This window comes from Balaenoptera physalus, assembly GCF_965194825.1.
Source record: "Balaenoptera physalus genome assembly, chromosome: 5".
Classification (NCBI taxonomy): Eukaryota; Metazoa; Chordata; class Mammalia; order Artiodactyla; family Balaenopteridae; genus Balaenoptera; species Balaenoptera physalus.
The window spans coordinates 2,912,368-2,935,714 of NC_138884.1; the positions used below are offsets into that span (position 1 = coordinate 2,912,368).

General features: G+C 37.0%; 1 protein-coding gene across 1 annotated transcript in view; it reads left to right on the forward strand.

Moving 5' to 3' along the window:
- Positions 1–23,347, forward strand: part of RXFP1 (relaxin family peptide receptor 1) — a gene marked incomplete at its 5' end in the record, with an annotated part of 80,279 nt that overhangs the window by 16,025 nt on the left and 40,907 nt on the right. The window contains 3 exons of the mRNA XM_082463171.1: positions 11,471–11,569; positions 15,564–15,750; positions 21,615–21,686. Of these exons, the coding sequence (XP_082319297.1) occupies positions 11,471–11,569; positions 15,564–15,750; positions 21,615–21,686 (358 nt within the window). The remainder of the gene's footprint in view (positions 1–11,470; positions 11,570–15,563; positions 15,751–21,614; positions 21,687–23,347) is intronic.

Consider the following 23,347-nt stretch of genomic DNA (forward strand, 5'->3'; position numbering starts at 1 on the left):
AAAGGAAACCATAAACAAGATGAAAAGACACCCCTCAGAATGGGAGAAAATATTTGCCAACGAATCAACGGACAAAGGATTAATCTCCAAACTTTACAAGCAGGTCATGCAGCTCAATATCAAAAAAACAAACAACCTAATCCAAAAATGAGCAGAAGACCTAAATAGACATTTCTCCTAAGAAGATATACAGATTGCCAACAAACACATGAAAGGATGCTCAACATCACTAATTATTAGAGAAATGCAAATCAAAACTGCAATGAGGTATCACCTCACACCAGTTAGAATGGCCATCATCAAAAAATCTAGAAACAATAAATGCTGGAGAGGGTGTGGAGAAAAGGGAACCCTCTTGCACTGTTGGTGGGAATGTAAATTGATACAGCCACTACAGAGAACAGTAGGGAGGTTCCTTAAAAGACTAAAAATAGAACTACCATACGACCCAGCAATCCCACTACTGAGCATATACCCTGAGAAAACCATAGTTCAAAAAGAGTCATGTCCACAATGTTCACTGCAGCTCTATGTACAATAGCCAGGACATGGAAGCAACCTAAGTGTGCATCGATGAATGGATAAAGAAGATGTGGCACATCTATACAATGGAATATTACTCCGCCTTAAAAAGAAACGAAATTGAGTTATTTGTAGTGAGGTGGATGGACTTAGAGTCTGTCATACAGAGTGAAGTAAGTCAGAAAGAGAAAAACAAATACCGTATGCTAACACATATATATGGAATCTAAAAAAAAAAAAAAAAAGGTTCTGAAGAACCTAGGGGCAGGACAGGAATAAAGACGCAGACGTAGAGAATGGACTTGAGGACACGGGGAGGGGGAAGGGTAAGCTGGGACGAAGTGAGAGAGTGGCACTGACATATATACACTCCCAAATGTAAAATAGATAGCTAGTGGGAAGCAGCCACATAGCACAGGCAGATCAGCTCGGTGTTTTGTGACCACCTAGAGGGGTGGGGTAGGGAGGGTGGGAGGGAGATGCAAGAGGGAGGAGATATGGTGATACATGTATATGTATTAAAAAAATAAAATACCATCAAATTCTCAAACGCTATGAAATGTATTGATTACATCCAGACTTTTATTTAAAAGGAGCTCTTTGAGTCCCCAGATTAGAATTTGCCAGCACTGCCTGTGTATTATGAACAAATGGCTGTGCCATAAAGGGCTCCCTATCACGGTCATGCTGAGCCACCCTCATCCCAGGTGGAGGCAGGCTGAATCACTCCGCCTCGAAGACCCAGGTTCACACGCTCTCCTTGGCAGCCGCTGAGCATCACCCTGCTCTGCACTTTAACAGCCTTGTCCACAGGAAAAGGATGAAGGCATTGGTCCCGCTGTTTCCATATTTGTATTCCTTTGATCCACAGGGAAAACGGGAGCTTCCTCTAATACATTTCGGGTGATGCAGTAAGTTAGCATCTGCTAAAAATGTATGTCCACCCAGAACCTCAGATTGTGACCTTATGTGGAAATAGGGTCTTTGCAAACATAATGAAGGTGAGGAGTTTCTGGTTTCCCCCTGGTTCAGCCCAGGCAGACCTTTCCCCTCTCCCTTTCTGGTCCAAGTCTCTTGTCTGGTCTGGGAACAGCAAAGCCCAGCTCTTCTTTATTTGATTTTCCACCTCTATTGTTAGTGCTCAAACCCGGGCCTTTGACAATCAAATACTAAGAATTTGATTCTTTTGTTATCTGCAGACATCTGTGTCATCCCTTTTCCAAGGCAATGAAAGTGGAAAATTCTAGCCTCTTGCTATCGGAAAAGGGCAGGGTGCAAGGAATTCAAGGAAAAGGAAACTTTACTAATAACCCCGATTATTTGCCTGTCACTAATCTATGCGAATTAGACAAACAGTATTTATTTATGGGTAAGACGGTGATGACATACTTTTTAATAGGATTATAAGCGTGTTTGAAGTGTATTCAAAGATCCTTTTAATTTTTAACTGGGCCTGCTTTTAAAATTCTGGAACGCTAAATATCCCTTCATTTCCTTTTACACAGCTGGCAGGATTATGGCAATGCCAGGCAATTTGATGTAGAACTTCCCTGTTCTCATCTTAGAATGTTCCATTAAAGTTGGTAGTTTGTCTTTTTTAAGGTTAAAAAGACAGGAGGAAAAGTGACACAAGTCATAAATATGTGTATTGATACACAACTATGCATTGTACGTTCAAAAATGACTGGTTTTCTATTTATTATTCTCAAAATAGAGTTGGAAAAATGCATGTAGCTGAACCCCTGGCTTTTCTATAAATACAAACCTCGTTTTAACATCGAATATGTTTATCTATGTTTATCCAACAATGCTTCAGTGATGTTTGAGTTAGCTCCACAAAGACTTTCAGCTCAGAACGCTTCCTATGAGATAGGACACAAAAGGCAGTTTCTGTAGTGGCTTCAATTTCCTTTAAAAAATCCCCAGGATAATGTCACAGCCTTACTTTCTTCAGAGTTGCCTCTAAAGGTACTCAGAAATCGAGTCACAGATGTGAAAACAAACTTATGGTTACCAAGTGGGAAAGGCAGGGAGGGATAAATTGGGAGATTGGGATTGACATATACACACTACTATATATAAAATAGATAATCAACAAGGACCTACAGTATAGCACAGGGAACTCTACTCAGTACTCTGTAATGACTTATATGGGAAAAGAATCTAAAAAAGAGTGGATACATGTATATGTATAACTGAATCACTTTCCTGCACAGCAGAAACCAACACAACATTGTAAATCAACTATCATCCAATAAAAATTAATTTAAAAAATAAAATAAAAAATAAAAGTACCCAGAAAGAGACATATGTATTCCGTCAGCAAACAGCTATTGTCATTCAAATTCAAGGAGATCTCACACTACTGGTTTGATGAATTGGTCTGTCTGACCAGGCGACACCTCAAGGTCTATTTTAATGGCCCAGGGCACCTCTACTCTGGGGATCATTAATTTCTGAGGAAAAGATGCTCCACTGTGTCCCAAGAATGGGTGCTGAGAATTGAGGAAATATCTGAGAATCAGGGATGCTCTGCTTGGCATAAATCCACACTTTATAAATTAACCACATTGTAGCCAATAGGATTTATGCCTTCAGTTTCATGAACGTGTAGAGCATTTAACACACAGCATCATGGCACCCTTCTTTGTCCTGGCTTCCTCTCTGATAGAGGCATGAGTCCCTCGACTTTGAATACTCAAAATCCAAACATGAAAGGAACCCAGGAATGGCCCCTGCAAACCTACAGGACTGTTTGGGAGCCGTGCTCTGGCACAGCCGGCTGGTGAGAGGTGCAGAGTCCTGAGCTCCACCCCCAGAAACATTGATCTAGTAGGTAGGAATGGGGCCCAGAAATCTGCATTTTAACACAGTGGGTGAGTAACACCCCTGTTAAAGTTTTGAAATGATTCACTTCCCAATGCAGACAATTTTATTACCAAATTCAGAGCCCCTTGAAAGTGACTAATTAGAGTGTTTAATTCAAACGTTAGCAGGCATCAGGTCAGCTGGAGGGCTTGTTAAAATGCAGAATGCTGGACCCCATCTACAGCGTTTCTAATTGAAAGCCCCTGGAGTGGAGCCCAAGAATTTGCTTTTCTGTGAAGTTCCCAAGTGATGCTCATGCTACTTGCCCCGGATCTGCACTTTGAAAACCACTCATCTAGACTTTTTTTTTTAACTTTTTATCTTATATTGGAGTATAGCCAATTAACAATGCTGTGATAGTTTCACAACAAAGCGACTCAGCCGTACATATACATGTATCCATTCTCCCCCAAACTCCCCTCCCATCCAGGCTGCCGCATTACGTTGAGTAGAGTTCCCTGTGCTGTACAGTAGGTCCTTGCTGGTTATCCATTTTAAATATAGTAGTGTATACATGTCAATCCCAGACTCCCTCCCCTCCACCCGTCCCCCCTGGTACCCGTAAGTTCGTTCTCTAAGTCTGTGAGTCTTCTTGTGCAAATGCAGAAGCAAACAGTTCCCAACGTGTATTAAAAGATGGCATATAAAAGGGTTCAACAAAATTAAAGCTATTTCTTTAAGGCTGATTTCTCCTTTCATCATACTAGCCTGCATTATTAATTCCAAGTGGGGATACAGGATTCAGCATTTCCCAAGCATATTTAACCACAGAACTCTCTTCTCAAGAAGAATCCTGGGAAGCAATTTGAGGAAAGCCTAATATAGCACCGTCACAGCTATGCAGTGCTTGCAAGAAACTTGGACCTTTCCCATTCCCATCCAGACCTCAACCCTTGACACGTCACACACCCACCCCCGGCGCCAATGCCAGGGAATGTGAGCGCATGGAGGAGAGAGATGCATTCTCCAGAATTCAGATTGGTGTGTCTAACCCACTTTTCCATAAAACTAAATTATAACTAATAGTAGGTGCAAATGAAATAATGATTTACTATTTTATATACTTTAGGAGAGCTAGTAAAAGTCATGTTTTAACTATATTAAAAGTACCGGGCTTCCCTGGTGGCGCAGTGGTTGAGAATCTGCCTGCTAATGCAGGGGACACAGGTTCGAGCCCTGGTCTGGGAAGATCCCACATGCCGCGGAGCAACTAGGCCCGTGAGCCACAACTACTGAGCCTGCGCGTCTGGAGCCTGTGCTCCGCAACAAGAGAGGCCGCGACAGTGAGAGGCCCGCGCACCGCGATGAAGAGTGGCCCCCGCTTGCCACAACTAGAGAAAGCCCTCGCACAGAAACGAAGACCCAACACAGCCATAAATAAATAAATAAATAAATAAATAAATAAATAAATTTTTTTTTTCCCTGTTGGATGAATTTTATTTCCCTATTTTACATCTTTTTTTTTTTTTCACACACACACACTGTATTTTATTTTTACAAGAGATAAATAGACTGACACCAAGCATTGTACATGGATGACCACAACAAGAGCAACAATGATTGCAATTACCAAACATGAAACACACTCATACTATGTCATAATATTGACATTCAGTCCAGTAATCCTCCACTGTAACAGCTCCTTTACTTTGCAGTGAAAATTCATTTGTATATTCTTTGCCTCTGAGTCCTTGTGGGATTTTTTTTTTTTTTTTTTAAATTCAGACAGAAAGTCACAAAAATTATACTCATCCTCATCAGTTCACTCAGTCCCATGTAATTAATTGTTTTTTTTCATCTTGATCTTTTGTTAGCACTTTTATGAGTTCATCAGTTTTTCATCAGAGTTCTGAAAATGCTTATTCATTCAGTTCAGCAGTACAGTCAGTTACCAGAAACCTGTACTTGTCAGAGTCTTTTCCATGAATTTCTTGAAGATGAAACCCTTTTATAGGAACATATTTGCAAAATCATCAGAGTACACCCAGAACTGTCTGTAAATGACAAAAGACTTAAAAATGACCACGGTAAAAGATTTGATGAAAGTTCATAATAATGCAGTTGACAAGAAAATTAGTTATTTCTGAGATATACATTTTAAAGTAATAACTAGGATTATTACTTATAACATTATACCAGAACATATAAGATTTTTAGAAATTTCATGTAATGTCTGAAACATTTATATTAACATATTTCCATACATATTTCCATACAAATACAAATATAAGATTTTTAGGAATTTCATGTAATGTCTGAAACATTTATATTAACATATTTCCATACAAATAAATAAATAAATAAATAAATAAATAAATAAATAAATAAAATTTTTTTTTAAAAAGTACCTTAGAAGTCACTGAGGCAATAAAAATACATAAGTTAAGAAGATTAATTCCTATCATACTCTCATAAGGAGATAAAATACATATATAAATAGGCACAGTATGAAGCAGATTATAATAAGTGTAACAAGATATATGAGCAAAGTGCCCTTAAATTACGGACCACTTGCATTCATCTTGTTAACAGTCAGCAACTTTAGTAAGGAAAAGAAATCTGATCCTTCTGATTGACAGGATTTTTCTTTTGCTAAATCTAGCCGTCCTCCACTGCAACACGAGAAGGGCTCTAGTCGGAGAAAATCCCATAATGCAGTTCTTCCAAAACTTGTTGTAAGATTCCCCCAGGGCATTGATGGAATATATAGACCCCCAGACCCCATACTGACCAAATAAATCAGAGTCTCCAGTAGAGGAGCCTGGAGATCTGTGTTTTTGTTAAGTGCCCCAGTTCCCAAATTTTATTCTAACATCAGGGAGGCTGGGTTTTCTCTGAAGTGTCTTTGAGGACAGAGACCCATTCATTCATTCATTCACTGAATTAGCACATGCTTGTTCAGGCAGTATGCAAGACCAGATTTTTCTTGGTCTACGTCATTCACTCTTATTCAGAGCATCATTACATGTTTTTAGTTTTAAAAAAACCTATTTTTAGTAAATATATATACTTAATGCTCTTCATACAGCACTACCAACACATACTAGAAAACATATCCCCTAACACAATATCCTCTTGTACGGTGCTCTCTACTCTGTGATACCTCAAGAAAAATCCGAGAGTCAAATTTCAGTGGGATCATAAGTAAAGTATGAAAACCATTCTGCTCACTGCCCCATACATCCTTAAAATATGAAGGATATGGGATTTAAAATATAGAAACACATATTCCAAAAGCTGTTTTCTTAAAAATGCTAACTTTCCAACTTTGCAATTTTGGCTACATCTTCTGTGTTCTGTGTTCCTGCTTTCTGATGAGAGGAAGTAATGGGTGGGAAGAAGAAAATGCTTTGGGAAGGCAGGAAAGAAGGTAAATGCTAATTGCAAAGAAGCTTGTTTGTTTGAAGATGCTGCTATTTAAAAAGAGATCTCCCCGCAAAATATATGCTCTCACTTGGAGAAATATAAGCCGTCTTGTCCTGTTTCCTTCTGCATTCTCAAATTCCCCATCACCTCTCTTTCTCTTTTCCCTCTCTCTTCAACTCTGTGTGTGTGTGTGTGTGTGTGTGTGTGTTGAGGTACAATGAGGTAGAAAAGGAGAGAAAAGAATAAGATTAAGAAAGAGACAGAGAAGAGAAGTAGCATAAATAACTACATCACTTGGATTTGTTGGACTAAAGTGTTGCAACTACACCGTGTATAGTGAACCCCTTTAGAACAGATGTTAAGCACTGCACCACCTATTAATGGTAAGAATGCAGCAAATTGCAACAGTTCACTTGAAAAGCTCAGTTAAATATAGGGCCTGCTGAAGAATAAGAGAGAAGGAAAAGCAACATCTTCTGGCGGTCACCCAACCACTCTGTCTCATGAATGTCACAGCAGCAGTGAGACGCCACCCACGGATACAGGCCCAGCCCTGCGACGCAGCCCTCTCACCTGAGTCCCATCGCTGTGTTCTGAGGTCCAGGAGAATGGGTCAGGTCACGAATGTGAGCATGGGCTCCATCTGCCCCGCCCCCAACCAGGCCCTGGCAGGGTCCTTCAGACCTTTCCACCCTCGCTCTGTAGATACACAAAAACTCGCCTGTAAAAATAATCAGCGCCTCAACCTACCCAGAGCCAAAAGACTTCTCTTACCACGTGTTTCATCTGTAACGTTTATAAATGTATAAAAATTCATAACATTAGTATGAAAATTAATTTATTTTTAAATTTTTTTTTACAAATGATTCACAATACTTCCGTTGATCCATGGAAAATAATAATGATAAGCTTAAATTCCAGTTAATAACTACTTCTGGTTGTTAAATATTTTTTTGTATAATTCACACAATGCTGATGTAAGAGCCTCAAGAATGGAAATGAAACAGGCAATAGAACAATAAATAGGAAACAGATAGTAACAGTTAAATATTTAAAGACAATGTCATATAAAAGTTGGAATTTCTATAAGAGGAATATAAACTGATTCAATCATCTTTGGACCTAGAAAAGAAAACATTAAAATAATTGTATTATTTTAATTCTTTGGTTATTTTTAATAATTCTGTTTCTTAGTCAAATCACTTAAAGTTCTCAGAATCAGTCTTTCCATCTGTAAGTAGAGTTCACAATAATGACGAAATAGAGTTACTAGGAGAGTTGACAAGTTATTTTCTTCAAGTAAAGTAACTAGCAGGCCTCCAACAAAAAAGTAACCTGGTCAGACAGGGGAAGGGATCCATTTATGCTGGGCACAGAGGCTCAGTGGGATGAAGATTTAGGGTTTGCAAATTCAACTGAACACATTCAAAAGTCCCATTACAATTCTTAGGGTCCCTCTCTTTCCAAATCAGTGTCCTAATGTGCACTTAAAAGACAGGACAAAATGTGAATTCAGTTTATGTTGTAACCTTAGCAACCCATTGGATCAGATTCTATCTGAGTCCTGAGGTCCCAAGAGATAAAAGATTATCTTAGGGTAGTCATGGCCGCTCCCTGGTTCTCTGAATTTTCTTGAGCTGATGACATCATACCCTGAGCTTGTCATTTTCTTTCCTTAATCTCTCCAGGGCCATCTCCATAGTCATCTCATTCCACAGCCCTTGACATTTCCCATTTTCATTCTGATGAGTTACGATAGCATCCACTTTGCCAGAGTCTATCCTTCGAAGAGGCTCATAATCACAGGAAGCCAAGAGTGATCATTTAAACAACTTTTTGTGGTTGCTGTGTGCCATAAACTATGAAAGTACCATTTTGTAATGGTGACAGGACTACCGTTATCTTCAAAACCATCCAGGTCAGATAACCAGCCCAATCTTACTATCCTTGAGATTCTGTTATCTGCAATCCCTTCTGGAAGGAGGAAAGAGAAACCACTCTAGATTTTTTTTTTTTTTTTTTTTTTTTGCTTTTGCTTAAGAAAAAAGAGATTTCATACAGAGAAGAATGTGTTTATAGAATCATCATAAAGACAATAGAAGCAAGAGTCAGGGGTGGGGAAAACACCACCACAGTTGCAAGCATCTGCCCCATTACTACGGCTCATCAGCTCCACACCCAGGAAGCTGGAACCTGAGACTGGCCACGATAACTGCCCCACCTCTGCTAGGTACCCACAAGACTGGTGTCTACAAACTTCCAGTCTCGCAGGAGTGAGTCCCTTTGGTAGAAGCTTTTCTATAACAAGAACCTGAGCTGCTTGGGGTCTGGAAAACATAGATCTAAGTTACCGGCTTCTGAAGAACAAGGAAGCATTCTAAACCGAAGATAGAATGAAGAGGGAGCAAACATGCACTAAATCCGCAGTCGCAACAAGCTACCATCTCTATTTGCCTGAACAAGCCCATTCTTTCCAATGTCCTTCCTTTCCTCCTCTTACTCTGCCTTAGGTGCCACCTTCTTTACAATGTCAAGGGTCAAGGAGGCACCTTGACCTGGTTCCTGGGTGTTCAGAAGCTGAGATTTGCTGTTTCTGGGGTGCTTCTCTTGTCCGTGCAGTTACTGGCACTCAGCTGGAGTCTCAGGCTGACATCTGCAGTTGGCAAACTTGAGGCCCATCAGTCATCTCTGAGGTATCAAAATGATATCATTGAGACATCATAATAACATCATTGAGATATAATAATATCTTTGAGATATCATTATACTACTTTGCTACTGGTGTTTATTTTGAAATCTTCTGTAATAAAGAAGTTTTAAAACTAATAAGTAATACTAAAGGATGGAAACTGATATAAATACAATGTTTAAATAGTCTATCTTCTTTCCAATTTATTTTTAATGGGACTTTAATAGGAAGTATACTCTTACAAGCATACATAGCACTTACGTTAGAATACCTTTCCTTCCCCAAATGTAATATTCATGGAAGAGTTAATGAGCCATGAAAAAATAAGAAAATAACATGGAGATGGAGGAAAATTGTACAACTTATATTTAATAAGATATGAGCATATTCCAAAAAACTTAACTTTTCTGTTTTGAGCAGTTTGATAGATTGTAGGGACCATTCACCAATCCAGAGAATTTAGGAGGAATAGCAAGTTTATATGGAGACAGATAATGTGTTCCATTTGGAGAATGTTGTGTTTGAGGTGCCTGTAGTGAATTGATCCCATGTTACACAGGATAAAGTGCAAGTTGGAAAAATAACTTGGAAATCCTCTGATAAGAGTTAAAACCATGGATATGGTTAAGTCAATTTCACCAAATCCACACAACTAAACAAAATTGTACTATCTAGACTCAATCTCAGGTTTGAATTGTACATACATGGCAGAAATAACATAAAATAGATGCCAGATTTAATAGTAACTTAAAAAATAGGATAAACTTTTATCATTTCTATCACCTGTTTATATGTTTATGCATCCTTAAAAAGTCCCAACAGCATCCTGAAAAAATGTTAGAACCTCTAGAAAGGATCCCATTCAAACCCACCCCCAACCTGCAGTGGGATGAAGGCTGGTACCATCTGCAGATGACACAGAGAAGCTGGTCCTGCATCCCCATTCACATCCATTATACCTCCTGACTGGCCTCCTGTCTCGTTCAAAAATAACTGCAAGGTCATGAGGAATCTTGTGAAGAAAAAAAAATTTTTCCCCCCAAATGAAGACTTGTACTATTTTTTTTTCATTTTATTTAAAAAATGATAAGAGTCTAATATCAAAATCAGCAAATATAGAAGAGAAAATATGTAAGCACTCAAAGGATAATCACTCAACATGATCCGTGATACCACAGTGCGTTAAAAAAAAAAAAAAGAATGAGATTGTGCTGGTCATGTTATTTTTTTCTTTTTCTATTTAACAATCATGGCCAGCCATCTCCCATGTTAATGGATGTTAATCCATCTCCAACATCAGTTTACAGGATTGAAGAAGATTGAGGGGTTTATAATAAAGATGGTAAGAACAGGGTGCTGTGTTTCAGTACATCTAAAGTACTGTTTGTTACTGCTATATTTAAAATAGATAACCAACAAGGACCAACTGTAGAGCACGAGGAACTCTGCTCAATACTCTGTAATAACCAAAATTACTAAATTTCAAATTAGAATTTGAAAAAGAATAGATATATGGATACGTATAACTGAATCACTTTGCTGTACACCTGAAATTAACACAAGATTGTTAACCAACTAAACTCCAATATAAAATAAAAAAAAATTTTTTTAAAGTTCTGTTTGTTGAAGTGTGGTTCAAACAAACACTACGTGCTGAAGAATCACCTCTAATGCCTGGTAAAAATGGAGATTACAGGACCCATCTCAGGCCTATGAAATCAAGATCTCTAGGTGAAGGACCCAGAAATTCTCATTTCTGACAAGCTCCCAGATGATGTTTCTCTGTTTGTCAATCACTCATTATTTTTGTAATTAATTTTTATCAGACTATAGTTGATTTACAATGCTGTGTTAGTTTCTGCTGTACAGCAAAGTGAATCAGTTATACATATACCTGTATCCACTTTTTTTTAGATTCTATTCTCATATAGGTCATTAAATTATTTTAAAGAGAGGACCTGTTTTCCCCAACACAACAGAATATTTCTGTTCTTGAACTTTTCTGCTCTGTGATCTTTATTTTAGGTGACAACAATGGATGGTCTACGCAACTTGACAAATATTTTGCCAATTACTACAAAATGACTTCCTGGTATCCCTTTGTGACAGAAACATCTGAATGTTGTAAGTAATCAGAGGGACTGACGGTCCTTGTCTATAGGTTCATAATAAGATGCCATGTTCTTAAAAGTTGGATCCAACATATTTAAAAATTTATAGTTTTCTATTTGCAAAATTATAATGTTCTAGTAGACAGGCAGCCTTAATTTGAGGATTTTATTTTAAAATCACTCAAGGATCATAAGTGCAACAGTAATAAATCATGCCAGGTATTGTGAACAAAATTAATGTCAGTCCATCAGGGTTGCTATTTTTCATGCCCCCTTTTCACAATCACTATAAACTCTGATATAAAAGCAACTCTGATATAAAGGCAACTGAAAATAGAAGAGCAGAGAAGCTGTTTGGATTTTAACGTTTGTACGTGAGAAAGCTTCTGGAGTCTAAGCCATACCTTACAGCTACCAAAAAAGTCTTATTAATTATAATCGGCTACTTTTAGTCACATGCTGAAAACTTACAAAAACCATGGAAAGGGGCTGTAAGAGGGTACAACATTGAGGATAAACTATAATTTTTAAGATCAGGAAGATCTATATACATAACTCCTTTTAAATAAATGTTGTCTATTCTAATAAATTATTCAAATGTAAATGTGTGTCTTAAAGTTGTAATTTTAATCCTAGCTTTTCAAAACCTTGGTTAAAAAGCAGGGGTTGGGGAAAAGGGTACTTCACTGTATTTTTCCCTTTATGTTCTACCACAAATTGTAAAGCACAGCTTTTTAAAATTTTTTAAATATTTTTTTGTCCTCATTACTCAAAAGAGACTAAAAAAAACTGCTAGCAATCCCCACTTTAAGGGGGTATACATCCCTCCTGTAAGTCTCACACGTCACTCAGCAATCTATCTCAACCTCATGTTGTCTTCTTGTCAAATATGGAGATCAGATTGCTTGATCCTAAAAGCTTTTGGGAAAGGAAAAAGTTAACAGGTATAATTTAACTACTAATACAAGGCAAAAAACTAATGGATTAAGCCATATGATCTCAAAATGTAGTTTTTACTTTCTTGTTTTATTGTACATCCTTTTCTTTTCATTTCTTAAATTTTAATTTAATTTTTTTATATTTCACATTGTTCCCAAAAGGATGTTAGGCAATTTACAATAAAAATATGGCTACGAACAGACTTAACCCGTTAACATGACATAAGAGACAAAAATTCCATGGTGAGTGGGAAAAGGAATGGAGAAGAAAAATTAGATAAGGAAATCCTCACTAAGAAAAGTTACTGCCTAGTTCTTAATTCTGTAGTCATCAGGTCAAAGAGGGAAAATAATGGGCTACATAACTTTTTCGTAGTCTGGTCTGTAAAGCAAAAACAAACAAAGGGGGAAAACAGATCAAGTTAGCAAGAGAAATAAATTTTTGCCCGATGATGAACTCTGGGAGAAATGTGTCCTAAGTATACTTACATAAGAGGAATGCAGCTACACACACAAAAAAAAAAGTTTCAAAAAATACAAAGGCGATGTTTTATCAATTCTTAGTAATGAACAAATATATAATTTTTAATTAGAGTTTTCAAGAAAGATGGGGGGGTGGTAATTAATTATTCAATGTCTTTTTTCAAGCTTAAAAGCAGTGTAAAAATGAAATGGGAAGTGTAATGTAAAATTAAGGGGTGAAACTTAAATTAAGGTTCCTATTGTACTGCTTTATTATTTTTTTGTACTGCTGTTTTTAAATCAGATTATAATAAGGATTTATTGGAAATTTAACTGAAAATGGCTTAAAATACTTTTTGGCTGGATGAAAGAATGTGAGGAATTCGCATTTACAAAGTCACCTCTCAAGAACAATATCATGGAAAACATATCCATCATTAACCAATATATTAATAAAGTTTAAGTTTCAAGGATTTGGAAAGTATGGAGATTTGGAAAGAATTGTTTACTCAGCCATAATTTCACCACTCAGAAGCTACCAGCATTAACTTACTGGTGCATTACTCATCTTTCTTTATTTTAACATAGTTGAAATTTTCTATGCAATCCATTTTTAATCATATTTTCAGGTAGCATTTTAGCATAATCAGGTATCCATATTATAAACTTTTCAAAATACTCTATAAGTGACAATTTGTTTCATCCTTCTTTCCTGGTTGGATATTTAGGTGTCATTTCTTCATTTTTTTTCATTTGGAAAGAATTGTTTACTCAGCCATAATTTCACCACTCAGAAGCTACCAGCATTAACTTACTGGTGCATTACTCATCTTTTTTTATTTTAACATAGTTGAAATTTTCTATGCAATCCATTTTTATCATATTTTCAGGTAGCATTTTAGCATAATCAGGTATCCACATATAAACTTTTCAAAATACTCTATAAGTGACAATTTGTTTCATCCTTCTTTCCTGGTTGGATATTTAGGTGTCATTTTTTCATTTTTCCCTATCACAGGTAACCCTGTAATCAGCATATATGTATTATCTGAATTCAGTCTGCATAATAGAAAAGACACACTGGATTAATGACAACTTCACCGCCCTCCATTTTTACCTTTCATACTGTCCCTCTCGGGACCTTCGTGTTCCATCCTAACCCTCCGCATCCCTTCCCCACAACATTCACATTAGCAGAGGATAGAGAGAGAGAATCAGTCTTCAGAGCTCCATCGCCAGAATGGTCACTTACAACCATAAACCTGTTTTAAAGTTCTTGGCACAGACTCTGTTTACAAAACACACAAAACCTAAATTACGATCGTGAGCTCTCAGGATCCTGTAGGGAGTCTGCAGGGTTATTTGGGGGCAGAGGGAAAACACCTGTGGCCTCATATCTGAGCAAAGAGACACCTGACTATTTCCAAGGCTGGAGCCCACCGGGGGCATCACTGTCATCCCCCAGCTTTGCCTCAGGGTGCCTTCTTTGCCATCACGATGCTTTTCTACTCTTCAGAAGCTTTACTGTAAAGGTTATAGACTAAAAGTCTGCAAACAGACAGTTCTCACAAGAAGTTTTGTTTGTCCTATGATGATTTAAAATGTTTTAAGTTAGGCATTATTATTTTTAAGTAGGTAATTATATAGTAGGAAACATTGTCTTTCTGGCTTCTTTGAGGAAGTTGGTTGACTTGGCCACAGATGTTCCTGTTGTAATACAGGACAACAGTTAGGAGAAGCTGCCCCACTGGGACTCCTGGATGCAGTCTCTACCTGCTTTGCCTGCCCCTGTAGATATTCAAGGCTGTAACCTCTGCTCTAAGTGCAGAGTTCCAAAGTAAACGTAGAAAAGAACACACCTCATTGCTCTCAGGAATCGTCCACTCCCCATCAAGTCAGCAGTCAGATGATGTCTATTACTCTGAATAATAATCCCATTTCGTTGCTTAGCTATATGAACACACCACTGCAAGTCTCTAACAGACTTTAGAAATATCAGGTCACATCTTTAAGACTACCGCTATAGCCCCGCAAGGTAGTCAAAGGCGTACATTCCATTTCCTCTCTCTTTCCAACTCTCATCAGTGAGAACAGAATGGCTATGCATAAGAAATATTCACTTCCTCAAGTGAAGCTGTAGGCATCCTTACATCCCTACATAAGCCAAAAGAAGTCTTTTGAAGAACTCCTGAATTAAAAAAAAAAAATCTACCAGCACTATAGTTCAGAGTTGAGTTCTCTTTCTTGCTAGTTAAAAAGGGCTTTGTCTTCCATTAAAACTATTAATACTTTATTCTTAAACAGCAGCTTTAATATGGACATTAATGCCCATCACACCCTGTCCTGTCACCCTGGGACGTAGCTACTCTCCAAGGATAAGAAAGAGCGTATGACTTCATTCATTTTGCAACAAATGGAGAGGGGCAGGCTGCTATTTTTTTTTTTTTTTTTTTTTAATGCATGGGCTGGTAAATGTATATGTTTCCTTATCTTCAAGTTCTAGCATCATTTTAATGTTAAAAGCAAAACTTTGGAACCTTAATTTAAAGCTTTGCACAAATTGCTTACGTAAGACATGACACATTTTTGTATATGATTTTCTTATAGCTTTTTGTTTCTTTCTTTTCATTACCCTCCTGTTCCTGGTCCCTCATCATCCCCATTCCTTACTGCTTCCTCCTTATTCAGTGGTCGGTTCTGTGCCCATGCAATGTCTTTGCCGAGGTTTAGAGCTTGATTGTGATGAGACCAATTTACGAGCTGTTCCATCAGTTTCTTCAAATGTGACTTTAATGTAAGTAGAAAAGAATGGCTTCATCCTGACAGCCAGAACAACCCCTGTAAAATTGTATCATAATTCAGGTGTAATTGTCATTATTAATAATGCATTGTCACTTAAGATGATATCATTGTCCCTTGGTCAATTATAATGATTGCTGATATTTATTTGCATTTATTACATGATAGATCTGACTCTAAATTATTCTATATGTTCACTTATTTAGCCCCCATAACAATCTTATGAAGTGTTTAGTATCGCCACATTTTATCTAAACAAAAGATGCAATCAAGTGTATGTGCTACTAAAGAAAAAAGGCTACCAAATAAACTATCATAAAGAGCTTTCTTATTACAAGAATTGAAGTTTATTGAATGAGTCAATTTTTGACTTCATTGGAAATAAATTCTAATATGCTTATGTATAAATAAAAACATAAAACAAGTAAAATAAATTGGATAAAATATTCCAGAACTTCACATTTAAAATCTAACTCTTCTGAATCACATTTGACTGGGAGATTTGATGCTGGGTTTTTCCTTAAATAACTCAAATTTACATATGTAAAAGAAAATTACCCTCATAATAAGCAGTTTACTGACCCAGTACTAATTTGAATTCAACAATTTCAGCAACACAAACACACACATTTGGCTGAAACTTTAAAAAGAACTTAGTGGAGGACAGACATTATAATCCAATATTTTTGCTGAGTTTTTTGTTTTCATCCAGTTGTTTTAGTGCCTTATGGCTCTGACTTTTGTATATATGAGGACAAGATAGGAGTAATTCTTAAGGTTACAAATGTTGGCAAGTCTTGCCTTTTTCAACCCAAACCACATAACACTGCAGCTCATATGCTTGACATATTCAAGGAATAAGGAAAAGCTCCAGCTCAGAGCTCCCGTACACAGTGGTATCATCAAATTAACAGAATCTGGGGAGCTTACCCTATTGGATAATGAGCTGAGAACACCAGGCAGGTTAAACCACAAAGACTTGTTTTTCCAAAGGAGGTGACATTCCCACCTGTACTAAGGACAGCATTCTATCCTACCCTAGACTCACCATAGCTCTTTTTCATAGTAATTAGTCCTACTAGAAAAAAATAATAACCCCCCCCAAAAAAATCTGAGGTCCTCTGGAGAGTTTCCATGATTTAAATTCTGACTGGAATGGCTGGGTATAAAAATTTATGATGATTTCACTCTATTTTCAAAGAAAGAAAATGATCACCTGTACTGCTTATATCAAATTACTAGAAAATCCAAATCAATGAATACCCTAAGGCAGGCAACCTCATTTCTTGTTTTCCCATAAGCAGGATTTGAATACATTCTTCAACAATTTAGCTAATCTTTGTAAAAGAAAGGGAGAGAGGGAGAGGGCTGGAGGAATGGAAGTGGATATGGCAGTGACTAGGGAGAGAGTGTAATCCCCACCTAAAGGCATGTGGATTCAACTTAAAAAAGACTGTTCTGGTTTAACATACACACACACATACATACAGACATTCATAGAGAGATGTGTACAGGCCTGTGGGCTGCCAACTTGCAACCCTTGGTATAAAGAAAAAACTGGAATCAGATCCTCATGAACGATTGGGTACAGAAGGCAAGAGAGAAGGAGGGGTCCAGGATGATGCAAGGTTTCCATCCTGAGTAACAGGGGAAGACTTGGTGTCAGTTAGTGAGGAAGATTAGAACTCCAATTTAGATGTTTTTTCAATTGGAGATTAAAGGTCACCCCGTGGAAATTTCCAACAGGCATTTGGAAATGTAGGAATCAAGCTCAGGAGTTTATGTGTATAACACTTTATTAATATTAAACTTTGAAATACAAGAATCTATTATATTAAAAAGTATTTTGGTTCATCCTGTAAAGTGAGAGTAATAACAACACCTACCTCTTTCTATCTCAATAGGGTATTATGAAAATGTAGAGGATGCTACTTATGAAAATATTCGGCATCATTTAGAAAGAGGCAGCCTGTAAATTCTAGGCACTATTAATAAAAACTCAACTTCCTAAGAAATACTATTTAGGGGTCCCTAAAGGAGCCTCCCTTCCCTCCAAAATGACCCTCCCACTCAGGGGCAATTAAGCTCTCCTCTTGGGTTCTCTCATAGACCCTCATTGGTGTCTCCTTTAAGTATATCAAACATTCTTCCGCGTGCTGTAGGGTTGGGGTCTTAGTCTTCTCCACCAGAGAAAGGGAAATGCCATAAGCTCCGTGGTTATGGCATTTCATTTCCCTTTCATTTCCCTTTCCCTTTCATGGCTCCGTGGTGGTCTACAACATGGTTTTTCTATATAACCTCCAAAGTTCCTAACAGAGTATAATAAGCTCTAAACAGTGTTTTTGAGTTGAATTTACAAGTAAATCGTTACAATAAAAAATAGTCCTGGGCTATAAGACTGAAGTTAGTTTGCAAAGAAAAATCTTTATTTGTAGATAAAATGTGTTACTTGTCATCCAAATAGAGTATAAGCTTCTTAAGGGCAGGGATATTATCCTTTTTTTCCCAAAGTGCAAATGGAAGGCATTCAACCCGTGTTTGTTGAGAAAATGAGTGAATGAACGCATTTTTGAGAGCACAGTAAACTTTCATCAATGTCCTTAAACAAACTCAAATATTTGGCAGTTTATCTTTACATGACACAAATATTTAAACAGGATATAAAGCAGAACTGAAGATCCAAGCCAAGTGAGAACCATTAGTAGAAAAGGGATTTTCAATTAGCTAATATAAGGAATGAAAGAACATCTGGTGATAGCCCAGCAGCTAAGAGTGATTTCAAGAGAAGATTACTAGTTAATCAACCTTGGACATTTATTCATTAAAAAATCACTAAGTGACAGGTATGTATAGTCTAGGACAGTGTTTCTTAACCCTTTTTCTTTTCATTATCACCTCCCCTTCCTGAGGCTTTTTAGACATTTTTTTTGTCCCCTCCTGGGATGTTCTAATACTTCAGATATACTATGTGTATGCTTACATATACTAGTTCTTTCTTTATTTGCATATACATCCATTTTATTGGTTATGTAGACAATAAATACCATTAAACGTCAAAGACGGAGCATTCAGGTAATTATCCTAAATATACTAGTTCTCTATCCATTAAAAAAGTAAGATTTTCTGCTGTACAACAAAGTGAATCAGCTATATGTATACATATATCCCCATATCCCCTCCCTCTTGCGTCTCCCTCCCACCCTCCCTATCCCACCCCTCTAGGTGGACACAAAGCACTGAGCTAATCTCCCTGTGCTATGTGGCTGCTTCCCACTAGCTATCTATTTTACATTTGGTTGTGTAACACAACATTGTAAAACAATTATACTCCAATAAAGATAGTTTTTAAAACTACCATGCAAAGATAACCAATAAAAATAAAATAAAATAAAATGATCTAGTTTTCTAAAAAAAAAAAGTAATATTTTTTCCACTCCCTAAGAACCTATTTTCACCCCAAACAATAACAGCAATAATACCGTGTTGAGAATACACGGTTTTCTAGACTCTGGAACAGTTTGTTTCTCAAAATTTCAATAGTTTCCAAAAATGTGCTCTAGGGAGTCTGAGAAACTATTTTTCTTTAAGAAGGATTCATTACCAAGTTCAAGCAACACTGGTCAAAACCAACACAGCAACTAACACTGTTCGTGTCTTTTGTATGAACCTGTCTCCACTGAGTCCTTTATGTTAACCAAGTGTTTCCTAGTGTTTATTCCACAGTAGGTCAAACTCCTGACAATGACATCCATTGTTCATTTCTCAATGAGCATCTGCTCCATCGTAATAGACAAGGATAGCAATAATAATGGCATCATATTATTAGAGGTCCCCTACTCCAAATCCATTCTTTTACTGTTAAAGAAACTGATATGGAAAGATTCTGCATGGTTCATGCAAGGGCGTCCCAGCTTCAATGGTTTGGATTTTTTGCTTGTTTTATTTTGTTCTTACCATATTACATTGCTTTTCTTTTAAAAAGTAAAGGTTAGGTCTTTTCCAATACAACCTCAAAATTATGTGAACCTGGCTTGTGTCAAGCTGCTTATCAAATTATGATACAAGGGGAAATCTTTCTATACAATTTATTAGAAATTGCATTGGGATCACTTATTGAATAGAGATGGTTCAACTGTATGGACCAATTGACAGTTTCCTTTCCAACTAATTTTTAAAGGAAGCAAAGGTAGTGGAATGTGAGAACTAAAATATTGAAGAATATAAAATTATTTAAGGTCTTGAATGTGTTTTAAACAAGAAAACACTATTCTTGTCACTCAAAAACTGAGATGCTTTCCATTTGCTAAATGAAAATAGAAAAGGAGAACATAACTGAAGATTATTTTCCCAGTTTTATTATTTCAAGTCTTTTTTGTCAGAACTACAATGTTGTAACTTAAATTTAAGAAAAGATGACTATCTCTAATAATTCAAAATCAAAAGTTAAACCTAGTTCAAATGGTGCCATGAAGAGAGGGAGTTCCCAAGATGGTGAAGTAGAAAGACCCTGAGCTCACCTCTTCTCATGGGCACACCAAAACCACCACTATCTGCAGAAGAACCATCCAAGAAAAAGACCGGGACCTACCAGAAAAGATCTCCTATAACTAAAGACAGAAAAAGTAACCACAGCAAGATGGGTAGGAGAGGCAGAGTCTCAGTATAATTGAGACCCATAACCCCAGGTGGGTGACCCACAAATGGGAGAATAATTACAATTGCAGAGGTTCTCCCCAAGGGGTGAGAGGTCTGAGCCACACATTGGACCCTCCAGCCCAGGGGTCCTCCACCAGGAAGCCCCCAGAACATTTGTCTTTTTCCAAAGAAAACATACAGATGGTCAACAAACACATGAAAAGATGCTCGACTTCACTGATCATCAGAGAAATGCAAATCAAAACCATAGTGAGATATCACCTCACACCTGTCAGAATGGCTGTCATCAAAAATACAACAAATACAAATGCTGGAGAGGGTGTGGAGAAAAGGGAACCCTCCTCCACTGTTGGTGGGAATGTAAATTGATACAGCCACTGTGAAAAACAGTACGGAGGTTTCTCAAAAAGCTAAAAGTAGAGCTACATGTGATCCAGCAATTCCACTCCTGGGTATATTCCAAAGGAAATGGAAATACTAATTCGAAAAGATACATGCACCCCAATGTTCATTGCAGCATTACTTACAATTGCCAAGATATGGAAGCAACCTAAGTGTCCATCCACAGATGAATGGATAAAGAAGATGTGGTGTGTGTATACACAATGGAATATTACTCAGCCATAAAGAGAATGAAATTTTGCCATTTGCAACAACATGGAGGGACTTGGAGGGCATTATGCTGAGTGAAATAAGTCAGAGAAAGACAGTTACTGTATGATATCACTTATATGTGGAATCTAAAAAAATTTTTTTAAACTAGTGAATATAACAAAAAAGAAACAGGCTCACAGATATAGAGACCAAACTAGGGGTTACCAGTGGGGAGAGGGAAGGGGGAGAGGCAAGGTGGGGGTAGGGGATTAAGAGGTACAAACCATTGTGAGCTACATCACAGTATTTTATAATAACTATAAATGCGGTATGGTCTATAATTATGTTGTATACCTGAAACTAATATAATATTGTAAATCAGTTATACTTCAATTAAAAATTAATTAAAATAAATAAAATAAAAATACCTCTCAAATAAAATCTCTTTAAAAATTTTTAAATGATATTATGAATACAAGAGTGACATCATGAAGCAAAATGTTTCCTGAAAACTAGTGCTAAAGTAAATAAAGTTTATAATTATTCACAATGTTGTTAAAAGTAAAGAAAAACCCTTTAAGTAAGAACCAAAATGTACATTTATTTCAGGTCACTCAAGTGGAACTTAATAAGAAAACTTCCTCCTGATGGCTTTAAGAAGTACCACGATCTTCAGAAGCTGTAAGGAAAATTTTAATTCTTAGTATTGAACTGACTAACATTTTTTGGCATATCTGTTTCTTCCCACTTCTGCAGAGACAAACACTGCACCACTGCTTAAGTCTAACACCTCTTTGGGGAATTATTTAGCCATTAGCTGCAGACTACCAGGTAACATTTTTTTCCGTGAGTAATTCTAGAAGCTATCCTACAAAAACCTCAGAAACCTATCCCCAAAGAAACCAGAGTACATGTGCTATGAACCCTCTGACCACACTCCCCCCAAGTGAAGATACTCAAGAGGTTTTACTCTCTGCATTTCAATGTCCATCTTACAGAAAGATGTAATGACCCCTTACCAGAGCTGCCCTCAAGATTAGGTAGAGAAGGGACTTCCCTGGTTGTCCAGTGGGTAAGGCTCCACGCTCCCAATGCAGGGGGCCCAGGTTCGATCCCTGGTCAGGGAACTAGATCCCACATGCCACAACTACAGATCCTGCACGTGGCAACAAAGATCCCCTGTGTTGCAACTAAGACCCGGCGCAGCCAAATAAATAAATAAATATTAAAAAATAAAAAAGATTAGATAGAGAAGAATTTTCTTCCATATGTTTGCAAATTCAATCTCTGCCTAAGATAGAAAGTCCTTGTGGTTTGAAACCTCCAAGCATGTTTTTTAGGGACTTAATTCCATTTTCACATCTGCCTCATTGGTTGAGTTTTATCTGAAATGCTAGCTTCTCTTCAGTCTAAGATTACCTATATACTCACAGAATCCATAATGGCCCAGGGGATGGTTACCTGTTATTTAGGTCAACTTTGAGGCTAAATCATATTGTCATAGGCTTAAACTGTTGGGTTTAAATATTCTGTGCCTGAATCACACTATCTAGAAAACGTCTCAGAATTCCCAGTTTCATTTTCACACCTACACTGGTTTGGGATTTGTTTTTACACTAGAGAACCCTGGTATATAGATATCATCTATCTGTACTTTTTCTTTAAGATAATAAAGATAGAGCAGAATCAGAAGAAAAATTTATCCACTTTGTTTGATGAAATATTCTCAAAGCTCAGATTATCTGCAGAAAAATATTTCACATCAGAAAATTAAATTCTAATAAAAATGACTTTTCAGAACTGTATTCTAGACATTTATTAATCAAGTGAGAAGAGCTTTTCAAAATTAAACCTGATACACAAACTTCAAGAGGATACTTCCTTACTTTATTTTCTGATTTCTGGAGCAGGAAGAATTTTTCTGATCTGTAGCACCACCTTATGTCCACATGGTTTAAAAGGAGTCAGGGCTTCAACTCTAAACAACAGGATTCAATAGTTTAGCAATTTTACACAGTGAACATTGAATTAATTCTTGAACAACCAATTTGTTCCACGTAATAGATCAAAATAGCCTAATTATCAAAAAAGTTCTAATTGGTGATTAGAGATGTACTTTGGCTCCACCTCCAGGCAATATAATCTATTGCTTAATGGAAAATTACAGTAGTTAGAAATAAATGAATAAATACTTGTCAAAGTTTTTCTGTTCATTAGTGAGAAAGATGCATTACCTAGTAAACGATTGGACCACAGCATGTTCTGTGAGAGTGTTAGGTGTATAACAAACTTAACATTTTACAATTAAAGTTAGGTTTCTTGCATGCTGGAGAAATAGGGAC